At 33.4% G+C, this 20,406-nt stretch overlaps 1 protein-coding gene across 5 annotated transcripts in view; it reads right to left on the bottom strand.

The window, feature by feature from the left end:
* The window catches only part of GRIK2 (glutamate ionotropic receptor kainate type subunit 2), a 356,681-nt gene that overhangs the window by 157,909 nt on the left and 178,366 nt on the right, over window positions 1-20,406 (bottom strand). For all 5 annotated transcript variants that reach the window (XM_071446514.1, XM_071446521.1, XM_071446488.1 and 2 more), the window contains 3 exons: window positions 10,222-10,365; window positions 8,750-8,857; window positions 1,812-1,925 (listed from right to left, as the gene is read on the bottom strand). In XM_071446514.1, coding sequence (XP_071302615.1) covers window positions 1,812-1,925; window positions 8,750-8,857; window positions 10,222-10,365 — 366 coding nt within the window. The remainder of the gene's footprint in view (window positions 1-1,811; window positions 1,926-8,749; window positions 8,858-10,221; window positions 10,366-20,406) is intronic.

Below are 20,406 nucleotides of genomic sequence, written 5' to 3'. Positions count from 1 at the left end.
TCACTGACAACACTGGTATTTACATTTCTGCTATTTACCATTTCTTGAGCTAATTATTTCAACCAAAATCATGCCAGTATCACTATATAAGAGCAATATGATACTTGGAGTATACTAACTCAAACCTCATCAACAGGCAGATGTTAAAACACAAACAAACTTGGAACACCCTGAATTATTGAGTGTTTCTTATGTAATCTTGTGGGGATTGATGCAGTTTTGTTATCACAGTCTGGAATCAAGCACACAATGATGGCTACTGAAGAGTGCAGATGCAAAGGCTGGTTCATTACTGAGTAACAAAGGGAGCAGGTCACTGGCAGAGACAGGACTTTGTTCTGTAAAGCAGGAATTCTAGCAGCCAGTAGGTTCACATGAATTAAGGTTACAGATCAGTGAATAGTATCAAGAAAAATCCTAGGCAGGATATCGGGTACAAAGGAATAGCAGTATAGAGAGCATGGAATTGGAATTATTAATCAAATTTACTTGATAATGCAGTAGTTTTTACATGTAGGAAACATATGAAAGTCAGTGGGAAGAAAATTGACAGAATAATACTCTAGAGGACATGCTTTTAATATAAGAGAATACATGACATTCATTTACATTTCATTAAGATAAAAGAATCAAGGAATTATAAATTTATAAACTAAATTATAACTATAGCAGACCATCACTATAATAAATGGTACAAGAGGAAGTTGTGGTAAATCTGTGCTTGTCTTAGCATAACAAGAAATTACATCTGAAAGTGAGTCAGTCGTGTTCCATTTTGTATATCTGCTGTGTATTATTCAATTAGTAAAATAAATGAAGTGAAGGATTACAGAAGATTTTCTATCACTTGTAAACAGACCTTATAAGCAGTGAAAAAAGTACCCACTGGATGAAATTATATGACTTATGTTACATAAAAGGTTAAAAGCACACTGGCATTTGTGTCTATACACCTGTAAAAATTCATTCTAGTTTGAAATGTCATAATACACATTGGTAGGTAAAAGATTCTTAATAAAGTATACAACCACCAGGAAGCAGATTATTTTTTAATATCTGCAAATTCATGATAATGGGGGCAACAGACAAATTTACCAGACAAACTTCTGGAAAATTTTAAATTTGTATTGAAATTAAAATTACTATTTCAAAATTACTGTGAGGAAATAAATGAACATGTATTTTTACATAAATAAATGTATTTATTTATAAGTAAAAAATACCTCATTCACTGCTATGAATTTGTCAACAGTGAAAATAATACAGAAGTTACTCAAATTGTTTCTTCTGGTCTAGTTTGAAGGATCAATTATATCTCTGTATAACTAAAAATTTCATCTCAATAATTGAGCAAGAGCAATTCTAAATAAATGTTAAATACTTTGTACTTTCCTTTGAGGTGTTAGAATAGCAAACAAAAGCAATAAATTTTTGCTGGCTAAAATCATCAGGCTAACAGACAAAACGCACTTTAAAACCAATTATCTTTTGTGATCTCATAGGGCTGAAAAAAGCAGCTTTGTAAAGAAGAAAACATTTCAGCCAATAATAAGAAAAGTTAAATTACTAATCAATTAACGTAACTCTAAAATCAGGATAACCTGCTCACAATGAAGGTAAGAGTAAACGTTCATGATTAGTTTATCAACTGGTGTTCACTCCTGACACCATAAATTCCAAGTAATTCCAAGTAAATTCTAAGTAATGGTAACGCACACTGCAGACTGTTCACTACTATTGCAATTAGTGTGTCACACTCTATCAGTTTTTCTGCATAACTGTATTTCAGGGAAGCAAATAGAATTGCTTACCAAGATGGTAGTGACAATTAAAGAGCGATTGGACAGGGAATCTGTGATGTTTGCTGGTTTTCCTTTCTGATTCTCTGTCATGTTAAGGCCGCTCAATGGATCCCAAGTTCCAACCTATAAAACAGTAAATTACTGTGTAAATCACCCATTAGTTACAATTCAGCATCTAGAAAAGAACACTTTAAGAAAAAACAGATTGTTACAGGGGAAAAAAATTGATTGCTAAGAATTATTATTAAATTTTGTTTCAGTTTTCTCTGTCATTACATTTAAAGTCTGGTTATTTAAAATATGTTTAGCAATACCCTAAATTATGTTTTGTGAAGTGTGACATTAGGTGTAAAAATGATATAAAGAATATCTAAAGCTGCTCTTAATACTTAATTTTCCATTTCTCAAGATAAACCACATCTGAAGATAACTGGGAGAAATTAATTTGCAGAGAAGAGAGCATTGTCTCTTCAAAAGGATTTACCCTTTTCTGTGATCAGAGAGAACAGCAGGACAAAATATGTTTTTGGGAAAAAGTAATGGAGAAGACAGGAACGGGCAATAACCCAATTTATTTACAGATAAATCTTCAACACATGAGTATTTTGACATTTTATACTTCAAAATAAAATCTATAGGATTTTTATCTAAGAACATACAAGGTTGTGCTTTAAAGTTCAGGTCAAGGACAGACTTTCATGCTAAGTAGTAAGTAATGAGGCTTATCTGTAACTTATCTGCATTTTCATTCCTATACAATTATAATGGTAAATATAACTACTCATTTTAGAAATCAGAATGTTTGTATTACTCCATTGTCTAGGAAAATGCCCACAAATATGTCTTATTTTGGTTTTAGACACAATTTTAAACATAATTGTAAGTACTAAGTAATATCTATAACACAAGGTAAAGCTATTTTAAAACTAAACCTAGACAAAAATTAAGCATTTCTATAAGGATTCATTGCAAATATATGTATGTATGTATATAAACACACACAATTTGTTAAAATTATCTTTTCAACTGAGCCTGGAAAGACTGTATACTTTCAAGTGATTTGTTGCCACAGAGCTGTAAAGTAAGTTTAGGATGAAAGGTGGTGTGGATAAAAAAGAGTTCCATTTCTAAAACTGAGACTACAGCAGAGTATGAATCAGTGGATGCTTTAATAAAGAAAAGACAAATTTGTTCTCTTTTTCTACAATTTTCTATCCCACAGGAATCAATATTTTCTCTGTCTTCCTTGCTTAACACTCAGTTTCAAGAAGTCACTCTTTTGAACTTGGCCATTCAGTACCTCATAAGCTGATCAAAGAATCATGAAGGGAAAAAAGAATATGTGTGTCTCAGAAATACAATTGGAAAAAACCCATCTAACACATCATTTCAAAGTATTGAAATCAAGCCTTGCTACCAAAAAATCTCTCCTTCATTTACTGTTTTAATACAATTTGATTTAGTGAATTGAAAGGCTTTCAGAAAACACAAAATGTTCAGCCTTGCAGCTTGGCCGCAATCAAGAAATTTTAAAAGGGTTGCTAACATTTAATTGCAGTGTTCTGCTAATTATGACAATCATGGTGTTTGCTTTACTTCAAAGATGAAACTAGAGTAGAATAACAAGGAATGACAAAGATGAGAACTAGAGCCTGATGCTACATAACTGAAGCTGAATTAATCTCCTCTATGAGATATAACTTCAGGTACACAAGTAGCACAAAAATTTCTGAGGAAACACCAACATTTTATATGATCAGTTTCAAATCCTAAATTCATTAAATCATTTGCTTTGTTCAAATTCATGTTTATAATTCAAATTTATATTGGCAAAAGGTAAGACATTGGTAACTAAAATACATCCTCTACTACTTTTTGACATAGTCAGAAGCACAAGCAAAAGAATATCAACTGTTAGAATCTGGATTTTATCTAACTACAGATTTAATCTACTGCAGACCTATAAGAATTATCAACAGCATTACTTTAAAAAGAAACTTCTGTCTTGATAAATTGATTTATTATTTTTCTAAATTAGATTAATTGTACTTTTGCTGCTGCTTTTGTTAACCAAAAATCTAAGAAATGGACCAAAATCAGAGGTTCAAAATTAAACTTTCTTCGGATTATCTTTGTTGATGAGCTCAAACCCAACAATTTGTACCACAGGTTCTTATATGTTACTGATGTGTTTAGCTCCCAAATCACAGACATGTATTTTCAAATCTGCTTCTTACAGAAAAGTTTTGCAAAAACAATGCAGCAAGTTAATTATTTCCTATTTGTTTCAGCACATTGTTTTAATTTGTAAGTAGCTTTTTGAACTGAATAGAATTGCCAATGTGTTTTTACTAGAAAAGTTTAAAAGCCAAAATGAAGAAAAAGTGCATCAAGGTAGTCTATAACCGAAATTGAAACAAGCTATAATTTAACTTATTGCATCCCTTTTGTTTTAAACAAACTTACAAATTTTCTTAAAATGTGAAACAGGTATTCATATATACACTTTAGAGAGAACATTCACACAGTAAATTTATTGTAAATATTGACTATATTGTCAAGCCCTCAATCTCCTATTACTCTTTCCAATTCTCCTAAATGGCTAAACTATTCTGAAGGGACCGTGCCAATCTGAATATTTTAACACTTATTATCCAAAGTACAGGATCCAAACCAGGTGTACCCATTAACATGTGCTCCACAGTGAGACAAAGAAAAATGATTGAAGGAATTAGCTTAGGCAAGAATCAGCTTATTTAAGCTGAAACAATTCCAAGAGCTACATTCATCATTAAATATCATAGAGTATTCTGTAACGTGGTAATTGCGGTGGTCCTCAGGAACATGGAATACAATTTCCCAAATTCGTGTCAAGTGTTAAAAACTTGCATCCAAGCTTCCACATATTTGCATAGTTACTTCCAGGTAACTATCAGGTTACTGAAGTCCCTCGAGACCAGATATTCCCACCCAGCTGGACATGCCCACCCAGCATCACTTTGTCCCTCTGCAGGCTCCAGAGGCCTTCACTCTGTACAAGAGCTGCTTAGCAATTGCTCAAACATTCCTGTTATCAACGCTGTTTTCAGCTCAAATCCAAATCACAGCCCCATACAAGCTTATATGAAGGAAATTAACTCGGTCCTAGCCAAAACCATCAAAATATTTCACCATCTCCCTCAAAAAAGAAGCACTGCCCACTCGTGAAACTTAAATTGTGCTGAGTTTACTTGTGCTCTGGAGCACTTTACAGAGATTCAGTTTCATGAGCTGCTAGTCCCAAAAATTCAGTAGCTTTCTTACTTCTGCATGTTTCAAAAGTGATTTATCTTCAGGAATAGATAAGTATACTTTCAAGTATTATTCTTTTTGATTTTTCTTCAAAGTTCTCCTGAGAAAATTAACATTATTTTTGCTCTGAGTCAATCAAAACAGTGAATATGACTCACAGTGAAGTGCCACAAGCATTGAATTAGGGAGGATCATTGCCTTTCTGCAGTGCTACCCACTGACTAAGCAGCCAGAACCATGCTCAACTCTCAAAGATTTTTCAAATTTATCTATACCTTCTTTATTTAGTTTTGTGGAGTAATTAGTAGTAGTGGTGATTACATCAAGGAAATAATTATACTGCATTAAGGGTAGTAATATTTTTTCTTATTTCTGTATTTCCCATTTGCAAATTGCTTAATTAGTTTTCCTTTCTTCAGTAATATTACTATTCATGCCTTCTTTGCCAAATATAATAGAAATAACAATACTTTAATACTTCTGGATCCCACAGATTTACTACGTCTTTCTTTTTTTTTCCCTCTCTTTTTTTCTCCCTTTGCCACCCTGTGAAAGTTTCTGAACAAGGCTTCAAGCCAGTTGTAACATCTCTTATTCAGGATATGTGATTCTTCTTCAGTGACAAATTTTCATATCAAAAGCGATATTAAATTCAGGTATTTGCTATCTCCTTGAAGTATAAAATAATTTTCCTCACAATGCAACCTCAGTGTAAAGACTGATTGACTGCAATTTAAATTATAATTTATTATACTGGAGTGTCATAGTTTTGGATTTTCACTGTGCTTAATCATGAATAGTTTCAGTCTGTCCAAAGTGACTGTAATAAAATTTTGAGGTATATTATATTAACAGCACTCCAATCATCTCCTAATTTTGTCATGTTCATCTTACAAGGAGCTATCATTTTTGGCAGACATGAAATTTTATTTGGAAACACTTACTTATTGACTGATGCTTGATTATCACCTTTCATTCAAGAGTTTCAGGAACAAGTATTTTATGTAAAAGCTGAGATCACACATAGCATTTTTTTAAATCAGTGAGGAATTGTTCTGTTGTCACTGACTTCAGCAGTCATTGAACTTATAACACATGATTTAGGTAATTTCTCAGTTATACTGGTTGTACTAACAGGTAATTTAGGACATTTTTGTACAAAATCTAAGTTTAAAAAAAAGTCTTCTAGCAATTTTTCACAATATTTTTTTTTCTCCCATCCATCAATATTTTTCTCTTCAGGGATTACTGCTGAAATTGTTGAGCTAAACTATTGTCCTTGACAAGAGAAATATTTGGAAAGAGGTTAGAAGAAATAATAACAGTTTACAGTATGGGAACAGGGCAAAAGAATTCTGTGCACCATAATATGCATCTCCCCACCTTTTCTCATCACACAAGTGGAAGGATGTACAGGAGAAAAGGAAAAAAAAAAACCTGTTCAGCAACTCTTACCACATAAACAGAGATGTCTGACAAGATGGTTTGGGAAGAACAGTGAAAACATATCAGATAAGGACAAAGATGCAAAAAGGCTCCTGAAGGAAAAAGAGAATAGAAAGGGTATGGAAAGAGATTAATAGGCACAAGGGAGAAGGATTAGATGGAAAGGGAAACAGGCAAAGAGGGTCTGGGAGAGGGGGGAGAGGGAGAGGCAGAGGCAAAGGGTAAAAAGGAGGAGCAGAAAGAAGGAAACAGAAAGATGGAGTGCACATGTGGATGGAGGTAGGGGACTGAGAGAAGGGTGACTCATCACCACTTTAACAGAATTAAGTCTTGGAGGAAAAAATCCTCAAAACTTTGAGCCAGCTCTTTTAAATCAAAGAACTGGCTAAAATGTACGTCTTCATCTAGGAAGTGTCCTGCTCCAAAATTTAATCATTCACTCTGGATTCAAGAAGAATAAGGTTTGCATTCTTTCAGAATAATGAAATTTTGTTCAAAGAGAATCATTTCTCTGTGGGCATTGATTTATCTTTCTCAGTAAAATACACCGTATGTTTCGTATGTTTAGTAAGCAATTCAATCGAATGCGCATACACTTGAATTTTCCTTTTCCTGATCTCATCTCCTTGCACCCCAGAGAAACTGCTCTGGTTTTGCTCATATACAGTAGCTGATTCTTTCTGCTCATTCCAAAGATTGCCAACATTTTTTGGTGAAAAAGTGATATTATCACTTCTACTTATCACATGACCAAAATAAGAGATGAAGACTGTAAAAGTATCTTTTCTATGAAAATCTTTCTATACAGCTCAAGCACATACTGGGCTTTTTAAAATATCTTTATGTTTCAAAAAGTATTTCTGTTTTTGTCTCTTACTTAACTTTCAATATAACTTTTTACCAAGTGACTTTTTTCTATTATGTATTTTAGAGTACTACTATATTTCCTGTTGAATTTTATTGTCTTCCACATTTCTCTGTAGACCTTTTTTGCCTTATCTCTATATTTTCAGTGATGTATATATCTCCTAGTGTATTGTCAACTGAGATTTTATTTTCCAAAAATCTCACATTGCTTTGGAATTCCCAAATATCACCTAATGTTCTTAAAGCCATCCTAAATTACAAAGACTTCCTTTCCACATTTTCAACACTTGTTGCTTACATGCAAACTCTTCAGCCACTGCTGACTTATTTAGCTATTACCATAACATTAATTCTTCCATTTCTGTTTCCAGTAAAAAAGACAGGTTGCACTGTACTTATTCTACTTGTACACAATACTGATTTACTTTTCAAGTCTAGTCATTCTTTTCCCTGGCTAAGTTGCCTGAGTTCACTTCATGGGACACTTCATAGAAGAAATCTACTGTCAGTGTATTACTGAACATTTTAAAATATAATTTAGTTCTTGAATCACAGGTTTTCCTCTAGACAACAAAAATGTTATTACCTATGTAAGTGTTTCAAGACAAGCTCATGGTTTCTGAGCTTTTACAAATCTTCCCAGTAAGAGAAAATTAATATTTCAAAGCTAGTCTTGTGAGACAAAATTTTGGGAAAATATGTTGTTTATGCTAGCATCTCCATTCAGTGATTTACAGAAGAAAATGCAACTCTGCAGTATGGTCCCTTCCCTTAATTTCTATTTTTGTTTGTGCCCACAATTACCACCTTGGGGCAATAGCTGACAGAACTTGATCTGAAGATGAAGAAAAACATAGTTCTTACAGAGCACTGAACATCAGCTCTAAATGCAAACTTCAAGACAGATGCCAGTTGCAAAACCTTTGCCTGCTGGTCACAGCAATGTGAGGCACTGTAGCTTCCTGCAATTGCCTCTTCATGGTAACATGGCCGGAGGGAAGATGATCTGACTTCAGGTTAGGATGGTGTCACATAGGCAGGCCAGATATCTGTACATGCTTCCTGAGCTCTTGAGTTCAAATATGGACAATACTAAGCTACATGGAAAGAGCATTTCCAAATTCTTTGGGCTCTCACTCCACCTCTGTACAAGAAACTTTAATGTCAGAAGACAACTAAACCACTGATGATACCAATTCTTAACTTTTTAGTACCACTTATACTGACTTGAGAGCAGGTACACTGCTTTACATAACACAAGAAATACTGTTGTAAATGTTTCTAGGGGTTAAGTTTTGTTTTCCTTTGTTTCCCACTCCCTTGCAGGCAAATGTCTTACACACCTTTTCAAGACCTTCTTCCTTGAGGCTGATGACATCCAAATCAAAATCTGTCCTTAAGCCATTCGTTTTGTTGAAAGTTATCCTGCCTGTGAGGCCTTCCCAGTGGGCCTGTGAAGAAAGAAAAAACAATTTCTAGAAATAAATACCTCTTCCTTTATTTTTTTTTTTCTCAGAAAGAGCAAACTGCTCCTGTCAAAATGGGATCATTAATTATTCATTTTATGTAAATAACTTACCTTGTGGCTGATATTTTGTTTTTAAATATTTTGTATTTATTTTTTGCTAATGAAATCAAACTTTCTTTTAGTCTTCATAGACAATTTTTTAAACTTCCCATATCAGGCAATAGATTCTATTATTCTTTTCAGTTCTTTTACTGAACAAGATATACTGAACAAGATAAAAGGCTGGGTTTTTTTCATTCGTCCATCATTCATGCATGCATTTCCCCTTCTGCTTCCCTACATACTTCCCCATCCCCAGTCCCCAAGCTTCAATCTCTTTCATTAATGCTGGACTTCCTCTTTTTTCTCAGGAAATTTCATTCAAATAAAAGCTTACTTTTGGAAGATGCTGATTCCCCTGAAACCACACCGAGACAGTAAAAATTGAGGTCAGTGAGCCAGCCTTCCTAAGTTTATTCCTCACTTTTAATAAAGTGCAATACTCTCACTTTTTTTATAACTTAAATCTACCCTCGTTCTGAAACTATACAAAGTAGGAGAGAAAATGTGGGAAATAAAATTATTATTGGTTCCTAGAAGGAACCAATATTGGAAAAAAAAAAAATACATTCCACTGCAAATTATTCTCCTCATCAGAATATTTTGTATATCTGGATTTAGAAACACTGTATGAGGAGTTACAGTATGGGAGATTTGAATATTCTACAGTCTTGAATTGAATAGTCTTTAGCACCTTAAATCTTATAGCTTTGCTGTCCCTATCTGTCAATATCTAAACAGCATCTTGGGTAATCAAAGAGACATATAGTAATTCACTATAGAAAATTAAGAAAAAAATTAGTTTTAACCAGGAAGTAAAATTAATTCCTGGCCCCTTTTAACTTATGCCAGTATTTAGTTGATGGATTTCTCATAATCAGTCTACGGTTTAGAATTTCACGTGTTTGGGTTTTTAATGCCACGAATGCTCCACACAGACCCAATTATCTACAAATATAAGTTTTATTTAGAATGCAGTTATTTCATCTTTCCAAATTTTTAGTTCCAAGTAATACTTCAGGAAATTTAGTTCCAAGTAATACTTTCAAGTACTTTAGTTCCAAGTAATACTTTCAAATAAAAATGCTGTTTTGCTTGTCAAACTCCTTATATATAACAAGATGAGAGACGATCATCTAGTGAAAAAATAACAACAAAAAAAAAAAAAACTAACGGGGTGAAAGCAAAAGAAAATGGGAACTGGGAGAAAAGAAAGCAGGGGAGCAGGACCCTTTATTAGTGACTTACCTCCTTGATGAGGCTCATGAAGCGTGTCCCGAAGCGCCATGGCTTGTGGCGGTTGCACTGCAGCGAGCTGACGGTCATCTGCGGGAACTGCTGGACCGCCACCGACACCACGTGCACCGCGTCGTACATCAGCGCCGCGTCCGTCTGAAACGACAGAGAGAGAAGGAAACAACAAATTAGCACTGCTCGTTCTGCTGAAGGGAAAAAAAATGGCCTAGCTGCTTGTGCAGCACTGTAAAATGTAGGCTTGTTGCCATGTCATACATGAGTTATGCCAGGATCTTCAGGCAGTCTTAGCTTTTCTCTTTTTAATGCTGCAAAAAGGGCTCAGATAGCTACTTTTCAGGATCATGGGAGTACACGAGCATCTATGACTCAAGTTACTTTAAAAAGCAGTATGTTAAGGAGCTATATAAATCACTGTGTGCATGTTTGATTCAAGTTGGTTATTTTCATGAGTGATGCAAAAGAAAAAAGGAAACAAGTTGAGAAAACCTTAGCTATAAAGCAAAGTGTACAGGTTCAGGAAGTATTGTTTTTTGTTTTGAAATTACAGACAAGATTCCATCCCAACAGTATTCAATTGAATCATTAATAATTTTTAATGTGCATCAGTTCAAATCCCTATGGCAGAACTAATCAGTATCTTCAATAAATCAGAGGTAGATTAGAAATACATCAAAATGCACATTAATTTTATTAGTTTTCATGTCCCATCCTAAATAAATAGACTTAGACACAGTGTTTGTAAGAAATGTTGCATTAGCAAAGGACAGAGACAGCCTCTCAGTAACACTGTCATGCTGCACAAGAAAGTGATATCTCTCTCCTGATCTTGATAAACAGAGGCCTGGTGAGTCTCGGAACCAAAAGCACGAGAGGACCTGAGATTCAGCTGGTGGAAATGAGTGCCACGCCATCTGCTCAGCATACCTTAGAGAAAAAGGACCTATTTCCCCTTCTCATTCACGTAATTAGTGAGCTGTGAAATTAGTTCTTTAATGGATAGGAAACCTGGAGATTATTGCACTTGTCACTATACAATACAATGCAATACAAAGTGAGCTTATATAGTGCCTTTCATGCAAAGGCATCCTGAGGCTCTTTACAATAAAACTAAACATAAAAATGCAAAAATATTCTACCATTATAGCCCATAAGCTACTGTTAAAGAGAAAAATACACACTCACATTTAAATGGCTTTCCCAAGGAGAGATTTCAGAATTCAAACAGAAATAAATCCTAATTTCAAAAAAGCCAGCATAAGAGGTTTCAATGATCTCAGGCTCCAAGCAGTTTATGCAGGGGGTCCAAATCAGTCAGAAAATATTTTTGCTGCCAAATTGTTCATTATCTTCAAGGCATTAAAGTGCTTTTAAGGCAAGCTGATATTTGACAAGGAGGCAGTGAAACACCAAAAAGCTGGAATGACATGCTGAGTAAGCGTCATGAAAAGTTTAATATTCTAGAAGCAAGACTTGGCAGTAGTCAAAGTCTAGACAACAGCTTTTTAAATAAGTACAACACATAAATCTGACTCAGAAATGCAAACTGGTTTTTGAATCAGTTTAATTTCTCAAACTGAAGTGCTTGTACCAATGAAGGAAAGTAGAAATTGCTATGAGACTTTAACAAAAATATCCTACCAAGAAGAAATCAGAAATTGAAGACCAGCACCAACTGATTAATTAGATGCAAATTTGGAAGCAGAACTGTTAAGACTCATCAGAAGGAATCAAATGGACATTATGCCAGATACAGAACAACATGACTGTCAAATTCTACAAGCCACTGAAGTGGAAATCTGTAGAATGGCAAAAAACACCCAAAGATGTCAAAGGCACACAATAAGCTCCAGCAGATATATGTTGTGAGGGACTGGAACAAGTTGCTCAGAGATGTTGTGGATGTTCCCATCGCTGCAAGTGTTCAAAGGTAATTTGAATGGAGCTCTGAGCAACCTGGTCCATGGCAGGCAGGGTTGGGGTTAGATGATTTTTAGGGTTCGTTCCAATGCCTTAACATTCTATGATTCTGAAAATATGTTGTCAAAATCTGTTCATCAGAGACAAAGCAAATGAGGAAGAAAATGCAATAGTGTAATGTCCATAACTCAGCTGACAAGCCTGGTCCTATCAGATGGATAAATCTGGACCCATATCTATCAGTTACTGCTGTCATCAATATAAAGTTACAAACATATCACAAATTAAGTATATCTAGATTTTCTTGCAAAGACAAATATGTTTCTAAAATTCTTTTAAAAACTCTGAACAGTTCTTAAATATTCTACTAGAAAATGTCCTATTCAAACTAAAACAGAAGTAAAAAAATTAACTTTGATACATAGTATTCTTATTCTCTAATCAGTTTTGTACCAAACTGAATTGGCTCATTAAAAATTGTAATGGAAGCTATTGTACAGTTCACTTAATGCACAGCATGAGTCAAGCTTATTTTGTTGATTAGTAAAGTATGCATAGACTTCATTACATTTTGGTTCTTATGCTATCTTTACCTTCATATTATCTGAATAATACTTCTACAGTAAGTAGAATAGCTTATAATTTTCATATGCAGCTCATTATTCTCTTCAAGATCATCTTCTTCTTCCTATCTTTAGTCAGAAAACTTTTATACTTGTGAGATAAATCCAACTATATTTCAAAGGTCAAACTGTTCATAGCATTTTGCTTAGTGTCTGATGGCCACTAATGTATTCTGAAAAATTTTGTGCATTAATTAAAATGATTCTTATGTTCTTTCAAGTGTGACTTCCTTAGCTGCATCAAGAATGAAAAGAAGCTGCAAATGCTCACAAATGTATACCTGCATTTGTTTCCTAGGTGACCACGACAAAAGTATTCAATAAATGCATAGAAGTGAAAGAACACTTTCACATTTTATTGACATAGTCCTTGAAAAGGTGTGAACACATTAAAGCAATGCATATAAAGTCTCTAATCAAATGTGAAGCTTATTTCATCATATACAATAAATAGTTTGTTATTGACTGGATTTCATGGTATCATCAGAAACAAAATTAATTCAGACTGACTGTGGTCACTGGTTTACGTGTTAACACGCCCATTTCATACTGCAACAAGATTTTCTTGCTAAGCTTGTGTTTATGGCACTTGGCCTTCCAAGGCTTTAGAACAGAATGAAAATGTTTCAATCCCATTTGAAAAAAGTAGTATAAGCACACAAGGCGGGGCATGTTCCATATGGAATGAATTTTCCATTAGCCCTTAAAAACTGTATTTTATTTCTTACACAAGATTAAAGTCTGGGATAGAACACTGGATGCAAAGTCATGTTGTTGGATTTGGGGTTTTTTTACTCTCAGTATATCCAGTTTATTCATAGTCAGGTTTATGAAGGACAGAAATGACGTAGTACAACGTGGAGAGTAAGAACGGCAGCTGTTCTTTAATCTAAGAGCCTGAGCAAGTAGTAGATACTGCAGGTACCATGAGCAGCACAGCTTAATTAAATCTCCTCCCTCCCCAGCATAACTGTTTTAGGGAAAAGGAACATTACTTAATCATCATTGCACAGTAAGGACTTGCAGTGGAATACTTACTCATTTCAAAACCACCAAAAATGTCCTATAATCACCTTAGTCTATGAGCAGTACCTCTCCTTTGATAATTACCTACTCTCCTCTTTTATATTTAGTGACAATTTAACACACAATACATAATTATTAGCTAGAAAACCTTGAATAAATGGCATATTTCATAAACAAACAAAACACTTCGATCTTTTTGTTCTACCACCTGTCTTTCATTTTTCTTCATATTACTTTTGTATTTTAGGTAATTTCCATTGTGAGCACAGTGTACAGAAGTAGCCCTCTGTCCAAGGTTTTTTTTTATTTTATTATCATTATTTTCCTTTGAAGACTGATTTTCTTATAGAAGCTTCCTCTGCTTTCTTTCTTTTGAACAACTTAAAAAACTTTATGTCCAAAAAGTCAGATGACACTTGGAAGTCAAGAAGCAAAGACTACCTACAGTGCAGGAGAGCTCCTCATTACTGGCACAATTACCTTCCTTAAACTTTGTCCTGTTTGACAAAAAATTAAAAAGTTGAATTTAAAAATTACTAGATATAAACTACAGAAACAATGATAGATTACTTATAAAAATAAGATTATTTTTACTTATAAAAAATCTGTAGTTCCTTTATTATAGAGTCTACTAATGCTTGATCAGAAAATTTTAAGGGCTAGATCTCCAATTTTGTAAGGACAACATGATTTTAACCCATGAAACAGAGTAACTAGTAACATAAGAACATTTTCCCCTAAAAAATATAATGTGGTGCCAATGGTGCTAACATCACTCTACTTAATTCACTACATATTCTTGATCAGATACCTCCAAACTCTACTTTCAAATCTACCCCACAAAGAGATTTTTCAAGAAGGTCCAGAACAAGAGATTAATATTGAAGAAAGAAATTTTACTTTGTGTCTCCCAGGTGTGTTAAAAAACACAGAAATGAAGCATGAATGAAAAATATTACAAAAATAAAACAGCTCTTAAAAACCCAATAGTGGTCATTCTATCTTACTGATAAATGTGTAAATTGTATTAGATTTAAATATCTTTAACAACCATGAGAGGAACTTCTGCACAAGCCCATCAACAAAAGACATTTCAGTTAGATGATGCCTGACAAATGCAGCACTATGCACACAAATTCCAGAGACCAAACAAACTACTACTACTCACAGAAAGCTCTCCCACACGCAAGGCAATTATAACAAGTGAATGAAATTAAGAAGAAATGGCTTGCAAAACTAGTTCCTCCCCAACTCAGCTAATAAAATCTATTGCCCCTGAAATCATTTCACTTAATTCTCACTTGCTAACACATCCCACAAAACCATTTTGCTAAGTGAGATTTAATAAATCTTTCAGCCTGGGATTAAATTTTACTGTTTTATGAACTGTTAAATTGCATTGTATGCTTATTAATGCTCATGTTTTCTTACTTCTTGACACATTCCTAATTCCACTCTAGGGTACAATTATGAAAAGAGTACAGATATGTTTTTTCACCCCCAAAACTGCATTCCAATAGGGAACAAGATATGAGCAGCAGTAAGCTATAAACAATGTTCATCTAACTTTAAAAAAAAATCTGTTAGCTTTTTTTTCAAAATCCTCTAGTATTTTAAACAATACATAGTGGATTAAATTATTTTTTTAACTTTTAATGGTCTAGTGAATTTTAACAGGGGGTTGGTTTGCAGTGATTTTAAGTAGAGACAAAATAGATGCAAATTATTTTCCCCATCACCAAAATAGTTAACATCCAAACAAAGCAAGTTACTTATTTCATATAATATCAAAGAAGACTTTACACTAATTAAAATTCTTGAACTTTTTTTAATCTAGAAAAGTGAACTAGTCAGGTAGTTTTATGTTTTAAAGTGTAATCTTTTCCTTACACAAAAAGGCAAAAGAAAAGAAAGGATTTCCTCTTTTGCCTCAATGCCTTCTAGTTTGATGTACAATTTGAATTGAAATAGCAAAGTGGAACATGAACAGAGACAAATTTTTAGAAAATGCCAAGAGGATGAAGGAATAGGAAAAACATTCCAAATGATAGGGATATGGTTTCCACATTTCTTGTTATCACATTGTCATTATATAGGAAAGAATATACATTCTTTTATTGGCAGAATAAGCACATATTACCTGATATAAAAGTTTGAAGTGGTAGAACATCTCTCAGAACATTCTTGGATAGTAATGTCATTGAATAGAATACTTAGGTGTTAAGAAATTGGAAGTATATGAAAATTAGTTAGGTGGGTAGCCACTTGTTGCAGCTTGATTTTAACTCATTGCAGGTGAAACTTTCAGAGAATTGATATTTTGTCAGGAATAGACACAGAAAATCTGTTCAGCAAGTAGCTTAAACACATTTCCCTGAAATAACAACAGCAGAAGTATTTCTCTCATCTGCTTGATCTTTGATTAATACCAGAATTTAATTTTACCAAATAAAATGTTAAAGACTAGGAATATAACCTGAAGTGAATAGGAATTTTGAGTTATTTTTTCTGACAAGGACACATTGTCATTCTTGTGAAGCAAGAGCCAAAACCTGAATTATGAAAGAAAATTTCATTTAAGGTAATTAGAAATCTTAAGGAAACCTCTCTGTCTGAGCAGCTACTCACACCACCTGAGCTGGGACAGAAGCCCCTCTGAAGCCACACCTTAAATCATTCAACCTATATGGTGATCTGCATTTATCTGGAATAATGGAATAAACACTAATGGAATGGCAATTTGGAGCAGGGCGGGAGGAGACGGAACTAAAAAAATATGTTTCTAATTATATTTTTTTGAAATGTATTTCTTAGATATTCTATTTTCTGTGATTTGATCCTGTAGATGTCTCATCATGTCATAAACTCTACTAATTCAAGAATAAAATTACCTTCGGTGTATTGCTTGCAATAACAAAAGTCAACTGATTGCATAAACCTTTGCAGAACGTGCCTATAATATACAATTAGGAACAAGATGTTATGATGTTTTTATTTAAGTTCTATAGTTTTATATATATATAAGTTTCTACACGTACTTAAAAATGAATGGAACATTTCCAGATCAAAGATATTCTGAACTACTTTCTCAACCTTCCTTCTGAACTTCAGAAATTATGGTATCAGCTATAATTTTTTTTTTTTTTTTCCAAAAAATACCCCATTACAGTCTTATATACCTTAGGGACAGATAGCAAAAACCTAATTACAAGGAACAATGGGTCATTATTTAGTCTTTGGTAGTCTATTTCCTTTCATCTGTTCTCAAATTCAAAAAATCAATATGATTGTGATCACTGCAACTCCATCAACCACATCCACAATAAAGACCTGTCTGCTACTATTATATTAGCTCAGCATTCAAGACTTATCACACCCCATGAAAAGTCCTTCTGCATGAGCAATTCATAACTAATTACAGAAAGGTCTTACTCAGCATGCACAGTGAATACCTTTGTACCCACATGCAACAAGAAAGTACACCTGGCAATGGAAATGAGAGGCATAAAGCTAGTATAACACAGAGATTAAATGTAAATCTGATCAAAAATAGAGAGAAAACCCCACACATTCCAAAGAGTGAATCTCTAAATCTTCTATTTTTGTATCCTGTAAAAATAGTACACTGTTTAAGGATTTCAGACCTTTCACATCTTCAAATTTGGAAGGTAAAATGACAAAAAATAAATGTATATTGGTGATTTTGCATGCAGATAAAAGAGTTATGAGTATTCATAATAAATGTCCTTCTCCTGCTTTAAATTTCTCTTCTTTTACAAAGGGCTAATGATACTGACTTAATTATCTTCAGTAAAAAAGATGATTATATGTACAGCATTGCAAACTTCAGGTTTGCAGGAGAAAACAAATTGTTAAGCAGTATAAAACATAAGTAATCCATGAAAGAATATACAATTATTTCAAAATAGAATTCTGCTTTATGCCAGTCTTTCATAATTATTTTATTAATTTATGTCCTATGGCTCTGTTCTAAATAAGTAATGTTTTTTTCTTTTGAACTAACTTCCCCTTAAAATCAGTAATACCTAAAGAAAAAGGTATTAAAAGATACACTGCTGGCCTGTGATTTACAAAATCAATCTTTTTTTAGATTTTAAAAGTAGATATTTTGTGTAGGGATTTTTTGTCTTTGAGATTGTTTAGAGGTTTGGAGTTTTTTTGGTTTTGTTCTGTTTCATTTGAGAAGCATTTCTATTTTTAGATTCTTCATTGCCTTTTTCATAAATCTTTGATCAACTTGTCTGTTATATGCAAATGATAGTCTAGACAGATTACAGAAAATCAAACTGATCTTGCAATATTACTCTTTTTTTTCTTTGCCAGTGTGCCTCCACCAACTGCCTTTCACTGTATAATTACTTTTTCATTTCAATGAAGTTCTCCATTAATTAGTATTTATTTTAGAAAAAAACATTTTTTTCATGTTATGATGCTAGTTCTAGTAATCAGATTCCCATAAATTGCTGATTCCAGCTTCACGGACTAGACACAATTAAATACATTGACATATTTGCATTAGACACATTTCATTTCTATCAGAATCTGCTTACAGTAGGGCAGTTTATTCAGTTATTGAAAATCTGCATTCTGTTTTGTGACACTACTTTTCTGGGCTATCTTCTACAATTGCCCTCACAAAAGCAGCTATCATTGACTATTATTCTAATATATAGGCTCACAAAAATTTACCAAATTTAAGAACAGCTTCAAATGGTGGTGGTTCAAGCAAAGCTGAGTAAGTTTTAATGGGATCCTCCATGGCTAATGAAGAGAGGTGTCTTGACAATGAAAGCTTATTTGAAATTTTAGTACTTAGATATGCTTGAATAGCAAAGCACACAGACATTAAAAGTGCATTAAAAATAAGGGTATACAGATAAAGTAAGAAAAGAAAAAAGAAGAAAAAATGTTAAGAAAAGAAAGAAAAGAAAAAGGAAAAATTGTTGTGTTGAGTTTATGTTTATGAACTTCTCAAAACTTACAATTCACTTGTAGTGATTCAGTGCTAGAAGGAATACAAGCTTGTTAATCAGAAATCAGACTGATATTGCTATCATGTTAGACACAGATGCTCTTTTGATGAACATAAGAACCACTTCCTAGTGATCAGGGGTTTTTTTCATATATATTTGAAACTTGGTACATTCAATAAAATTTGTAGCAATGTACAGAATTCAAATTCACAGTGATCCATCCTGAAAATTTTGGAACTCCCTAAGCACAGTTCACTTTCAAAGGGATATTTATATCGTAAAGCCAACTGATAGTATATAATTTTCATAATTACTAAACCAAAAATAGGAATTGAAAAACTGAATATTCTTCCAGCTTTTTTCAATACTCCATCAGGATTCCATCCATCAGGGTAACAGTCAAATTACTTCATTGCATCTAAATCTACATTTAAAAATAAAAATGTGCCCAAGCTTATGCAGAATTTGTAAGAACTTCTTTGCATGTCTCTGACTAATCTGGTGAGAACTTATTTTTCCTGAAATGTACATGTACCTCTTAACTATGCTTGGGCAAGATTTAAAAACATATTTTTCATACCATTTATCTTATTTTGTCAGAACATTGTCTATGTCTGAAATTGCAGACTGTAAGAAACAAAAAAGAAGAGAAAGAGAAAGAAAATCAAGGAAATACAGAAGTATTTAACCTCAGTACCACAAGGAATCCTAGTTCTCTCATTCATACTCACAAACAACTCTCCTAAATAAATGGCCTTTGACAGATAAAGCAATACATTGGACTAATAGTCCTGTATATAAAACTAAATGGAAGAGATTATTGATCAGGTGTGGAAAATTTGAAGGAAATAATACAATATTTTTATGCTCCCTGGACAGAGAGCAAACTCAAAATATTGTGTCACAAAATTAAAATCACAAAGGATCATGTTTCACCTAGATGCCTAATGTTATGGTCTTATCCAAACAGGCTGTTGCGCAAAGACTCCTACACAGAAATAAACTCAATCAAGTTAAAAATTTTATCATCTTATTTTCTTCATCTTGTAGTTCCTATCAAAATTTTCATGGACAGTGGAATGATGCATATTCATAGAAGGAAAATTGTTTTTCCTGATGCTCTTAATTTAAAATGTTAACTTTGGCCCTTGATAAAAAATTTCCAGATATCATGGAGTGCAGTAAATGTCATGGCTGTTTAGAAAAACCTTTCCTGAGTGGTCATGAATAGGTCAAGGCAGCAGGCAGCACACAAATGATATCTGCAAGACAGTAGTTTCTTCCTTTTAATGTGATTATCTATTTCATCTTCTATTCTAATGAAATTGGGAAGGCCTGAGTAATCTAAAGCTCAAAAGGTAGCTATTTTAAAGTCTCAAAGTTATTAGCAGTTGATTTCTTTACAATTTTTAATCTAATATTTAATTAAAAGTTCAACAAAAAATTATCCAGTTATAAAAATCACAAAAAAGCCTTTCAGTTTCAAGGAGGTACAACTATTTCCAATTTGTCAGAAAGAAAGCAATGTCAGAGAATTATTTCTGCAGAGAATTAGCTCTGCATGAGTTCTTTATATTGAAATATCTGAGAAGAACCAGTCCATCCGTACAGTGTAG

Source organism: Agelaius tricolor, unplaced genomic scaffold (assembly GCF_023055355.1).
Source record: "Agelaius tricolor isolate 1412-34295 unplaced genomic scaffold, bAgeTri1.0.p SCAF_1, whole genome shotgun sequence".
NCBI classification, from domain to species: domain Eukaryota; kingdom Metazoa; phylum Chordata; class Aves; order Passeriformes; family Icteridae; genus Agelaius; species Agelaius tricolor.
The sequence above is the reverse complement of the archived record's forward strand: the minus strand, read 5'-3'. Positions and strand labels throughout refer to the sequence as shown.